Consider the following 5,174-nt stretch of genomic DNA (forward strand, 5'->3'; position numbering starts at 1 on the left):
CAGGCTTCATCGAAGACAAACAGCAGCTTCAACGGTTGGCCTGTCATCTCCATACCAATTCCCAAAGCTAGGGACCTCAAGAATAAAACTCTGGAAGACTTCAGTGGCTTTAGTCTCCCATGTCGTCCATAGTTCAACTGAGTACTAGCGTGTATCTTCTTGAGAAACTTAAGTTTCCATTCAAGTTTTTTTATCCGCTTCTCCACTCCCGGTCAAAATCCCTTTCCACCGTCTACCGTCATCATGTTTGAAAACACTTGCAGCGTCCACGGCTCCTCTTTCCCTAGTCCTCCACCCAGCTCCTCAATGCATGCGATCCAATAAGCCAGACAGTAGGTCATGCATGCGAGATGGCCTGCGTAATCTCCATTTCCCAGTGCCTGCCTTGCACGGCCGAGGAAAGCATTTCTAAAATATGAGGGCTGAGGATAACAGGAGCCAGAACCCAGCGACAAGTAAATGACCCAAACCTGTTTCCAATGTAACTCTCAAACCACCCTCGACTTACCCCAGCTGCTGGACTGGAAGAGACCAACGATACGTGAAAAATCAGTCTCCTTCTTGAGCTTGTTCAGGGCATCGTAAAACGAGTCTACTCCACTGCCCTGATATTCCATGTCAAGTGCTCGACCTGTAGCAGCAGCAAACATAAACATTCATGGAAACTGACGCACTTACTTGCCATCGTTAACTCTATGCCATGTTGTGGACTTGTCCTTGTACTGCTACTGCTCCTCCGGTGTCAGCTTGTACCAGCAAGCTCTATAGATTTCATCAAGCCATTCCTCGCCGTTCAGCTTCTCGTGGATACACTCCCAAGATTTGAAAAGAAGCGCTGGGTACTTCTCCAACACCATTCTCACTTTTGATTCCCGCGCCCGCTTGTCTGCTTGTTGCAGCGCCATTTCAAGTACATACTGTGGGCCGATGCCTTTGTGTTTCTCTTGCTGCTCTGGCGACAACTTGTCCCAACTCTCAAGCAGCAGAACCAAATACATCAGCTTCCTGTCAGAATTGAAACCTTCAAAAATATCGAACAGGTTCTCCGGGCTTTGAGGATATCTCATCTCCACCGATCGCATCCGCTCTTGGGCAGATAGCAGCAGCTCGTATGCCTCGTCGCTCTCTTCTCGAATCCTCTTTCGGGCTTCTTCCGAATCCTCCTGATCCTCCCGCTGCCTTTTGCCTCTGTCGGCCATAGTTAGGGCTAGGGCTTGTAATCGTGGGGAAGCTGAGAGAGTTCAGGAGCATCCCTTGCCACAGCCTGGATAAGTCGCACAGGATTTGCAGCAGGAAAAGTTTTCAGGGAAGACATTTCATCGATGAGATGCTCGGCTTCTTGCAGTCTCCGACACCGTGCGAGGAGATCGTACAGATATAGTGATCTGGAGAGGCTTAAATTATGCCCTGGAAATTCTGGTGCCGTTCCTGCGTGGCTACATGTTGCCAGAAGGTTGAGAAAAGTGATTTGGTTTAGCTTCATCGCCTGGAAGATCTCTAGCGCTGCTTCCTCCGATTCAACGTGGGCAGTGAGCATCGCAGTCCAGGAGATCACGTCGCGCTCCGGCATGGAATCAAGCACGGCTCTCGTGTCTAGGGAATTGCGATCTTCTTCGACCCCACAGCAACCAAGACTCGTCCGCGCTCCAGGCTGGGGATCGCCGCACAGGCATCGATCGCCAGAGTGAAGGAAACCTCCTCGACCAAGACTCCCTCCAGATCCATGCGCACAAAGATCACGAGGGATTCTGGCGCGAATCCACTGACCGGGCCCCCAGGAGACGGCATCCTTGCGATCACGAGCAGCCTCTTCAATCCCACTGCTCTCCACCTTTACAATTGAAATGCTGGCCCACACAGACTGGTCGATGTAAGAAAAATTGAAAAGCATAAGAAAAAGATAGAGTATAACCAGCTTTTAGCTTTTTGTGGTATTTTTGTAACTTCACTTGTAATGTATGCTAAAATACATCTGTATGTTAACCAACATCACTTGTAATGTATGAGGTATTCCATCAATTCCAGGATCATCCTTTAACAATGCCAAGCCAGGCAAGAGCATTGACAAGATCATGAGGCAAATATTTTTTTCTGCGCTTCTTTCTTGTCAGCATCATTTTCCTCCTCATTATCTTTGTCAATTTAGTAGCATTTGTAAAAGTAGTTATAGTAAAATAATATAATTTTAGAAAAGATAATGAATTTTGTTTTTGGTTTAAACTTGATATGCCTAGAATATATTTGGATATTCTAGAATATTATACCATTTAAGGGTTGTTTATTTATTATAATTTATAAACATGTTTATAATTTATAAATTTTCCTAAACACTTTTTAATATATTCTTTTTTATTCTATGATATTAATCTTGTGTTTATAAATTATAATTATAAGTTCAATAAATAAGAATAACACTACTATTAAGCAAACCTACTCTTAATTACTTTTATATTTCAATATTTTAAAGTTTGTCAAAACCTCGATTAAAATTTCCTTTATAAAACTTATAATTAAGTACATTAACTTGCATTAAATTAACCTAAACTTGTAAACTTTAACTCAATTTTAGACCAGCCTTAGCTCCTTTCGAGAGGTTTCTTTCTTCCTACGATCTGCTGGGCAATCCCACTGGGTGAAAGAAATTCACAAGATTATTAGCAGCCACAATAGGTCAATGTTTTCCTTGCGAATCTCATGTGGGGACATGGTCTAGATTGGCCTTCAATCACATCTGCCGACCCAATGTCTTCTGCTCTTGGCGATTGCCCAGAATGGAACCTTGGGACGACGTTCCAGCATGGTTCGAAGCAATGCCCAAGAGAGATGTTACGACACTACGCAGCTGATGGGAACTTGGATCAAGCCCAGGAAGTGTTTGATCGAATGCCGAGAAGAATGTAGTGGCATGGACTGTGATGGTTACCGCATTTCACCATAAAGGGGATCTGGATAGTGCGAAAGAGTTGTTTGATAAGATGCCTGAGAGAAATCCGGTTTCTTGGGGTGCTCTGATAGCGGCTTACGCAGTGCACAACCGGCTTGAAGAAGTGAAGCGTTTGTTTGATGCGATGGAGAAATCAAACGCTTACGTCTACACTGTGATGATCACTGCGTATGCCAAAGCAGGGGAAATTGCAAATGCGGAGAGGATGTTTGCTCTCATGCCTGAGAAGGACGTAATCGCTCAAACTACAATGCTGCAAGCGTTTGCTCACAATGGTCTTGTTGAGAAGGCAAGCAAGATCTTTGATGTAATCCTTGACAAGTATGAAATGCCTTGGAACGATATGATCAATTGCATATGCTAAAAAAGGGCAGGCATTTCATGCAAAGCAAGTGTTTGATTCCACGGCCGCAAAGAAACAAAACATCGTGACTTAGAACTCAATGCTCTAGCTGTTTAATCTCCTAGCTCTAGAGCTGCTGAAAACCATGCAGCTCGAAAGGATCAAACCAAACGAGATAACTTTCATCGCAGCACTGGGTGCCTGTGCTGACGCCGGCAAGCTTGAAACTGGACAAGCGTTCCACGCCAAGATCATCGATCAAGGACCAATGCATCCAGGTCTTGCTGGTGAATATGTATGGGAAATGCCGTAGCCTGGTGGATACTGTCAGTCTTCAACCAAACCCAAGTGAGCCTCCGCAACACTATTTGCTGGATTGTGATGATCATGGCTTTTGAAGACAACCACCACTTGCCGGTCGTGCGCTTCATAGGCTGATATCAGAACACCCCAAAAAACCGGATTTCTCTCCTGTCAAACAACTCTATTTTGCGATCAAAGTCCCCTTTCTGGGTACCACCACAGTCCATGCCACTTCGATCAAACAGTTCCTGGGTTTGATCCAAGTTCCCAACAGCTGCATAGCATCGTATCATCACGACCCCGGAGCAGCCCAGCGAAGAAAGAAACCTCTCAAAAGGAAGCTCCCGTTTTCACAGTGCTGAAGCTTCTATATAAGAGTTCCAAGAATTAGGGTTTGATAGGATTCTTATGGGTCATAGCAAAGAATTAGTTGTAGAACTCCCAAGGGTAATGAAAGTGGAGAAGATTTTATTCTCTTCCAACACAAACAATCTAGAGTGTGAAGTATTTGGGAAAGAGGATCAAGACGGAGAGTGGATGTTTTTGGGTAAAACAGGTCGAGAAGCAAGATTCAAGCTCACCAAGCTGAGATTCATCCTTGTCAAACCTCTCTCTGGATTTGAGGTATCTACGATTGTGAGTTTTTATAGCAAGGACAATGCCCAGAAGCCTGTGGAGGAGTTAGAGTTGAAATACATTAATCCTCAAAAGGTGGACTATCAAAATCCTTTTAAAGTTGGCCAGCTTTCCAAGGACACTCTTGTCACGAAAGCAATTGTTCGATCCAATCTCCGGTATTACAAATTCCGGTTGTGGGGCAACATAGAGTATCCCTGCCAATGGTGGTTTCCAATGGGAGACTACGACCAGGACGAGCCCAACCCTAGAACGCGAGAGTTGACCATCAGATACTTTGATGTGAAGAACGAAGGGAAGTTAACGCTAGCACCTCAATGCAAGTTGATTGTTTTTGAGAGGACTTCCACTTGTCACTCAGAGAGTGAGGAATTTGATCTACATAATCTTCCACAGAAGAAGCAGTCAAATAGAAGGGGTTCTGATAAAAAACTATCTAAACTCTCTAATCTGAGCTTAAAAGTTTTAAAGGCCTTAAAAGTTGTTAAAAGGAATTAGAATTTATAAACTCAAATCTTAGTAATAAATTCAACTTTAACTTGTTTGTCCAATTCAGAGTAGGAAGTTTTTATGTGACAAATAACACAAGGACAAAACAAATATGTGTCTGCTAGGCTTCAAGCCAGAATGTAGAATTCTCACCACTAAATATTACCCTAATACTGGACTGTATGGTTCCCTATTGCGAATCAAACAAATAATGAAAGACAAGACATAGAGGAAACCACAATGTCCAATTCAGCCCATAAATGCTAATAGCCCAAAACTCCCTCTTTCTAAACCGGTCTAATCATCATCCATGGGCTCTCTCTCGAAACTTCACGTTGTTCTTATCCCACTTCCAGCACAGGGACATGTCGTTCCACTCGTCTATCTTGCCCGCAAGCTCGCGCTCCTTGGAGTCACTATGACCATCATCAACGTTGATAGCATCCACGAAACCTTGCA

The 5,174-nt window shown here is 43.9% G+C and overlaps 1 protein-coding gene across 1 annotated transcript; it reads left to right on the forward strand.

The window, feature by feature from the left end:
* Positions 1 to 2,915: 2,915 nt before the first annotated feature.
* Positions 2,916 to 3,600, forward strand: LOC112343214 (pentatricopeptide repeat-containing protein At4g02750-like). Its single transcript, XM_024666332.1, has 2 exons — positions 2,916 to 3,233; positions 3,439 to 3,600. The coding sequence occupies exons 1-2, from the start codon at positions 2,916 to 2,918 to the stop codon at positions 3,598 to 3,600; spliced, it is 480 nt and encodes a 159-aa protein (XP_024522100.1).
* The last annotated feature ends 1,574 nt before the right edge of the window (positions 3,601 to 5,174 follow it).

Source organism: Selaginella moellendorffii, unplaced genomic scaffold (genome assembly GCF_000143415.4).
Source record: "Selaginella moellendorffii unplaced genomic scaffold, v1.0 SELMOscaffold_139, whole genome shotgun sequence".
Classification (NCBI taxonomy): Eukaryota; Viridiplantae; Streptophyta; class Lycopodiopsida; order Selaginellales; family Selaginellaceae; genus Selaginella; species Selaginella moellendorffii.

What these genes read in the sequence shown, in the direction of transcription:
- LOC112343214 (XM_024666332.1), top strand. Translation starts at nt 2,916, where the DNA reads ATGGTTACCGCATTTCACCATAAAGGGGATCTGGATAGTGCGAAAGAG. An exon ending in ACAATGGTCTTGTTGAGAAG is followed by an intron (nt 3,234 to 3,438) that starts GCAAGCAAGATC and finishes AAAACCATGCAG; the next exon opens with CTCGAAAGGATCAAACCAAA.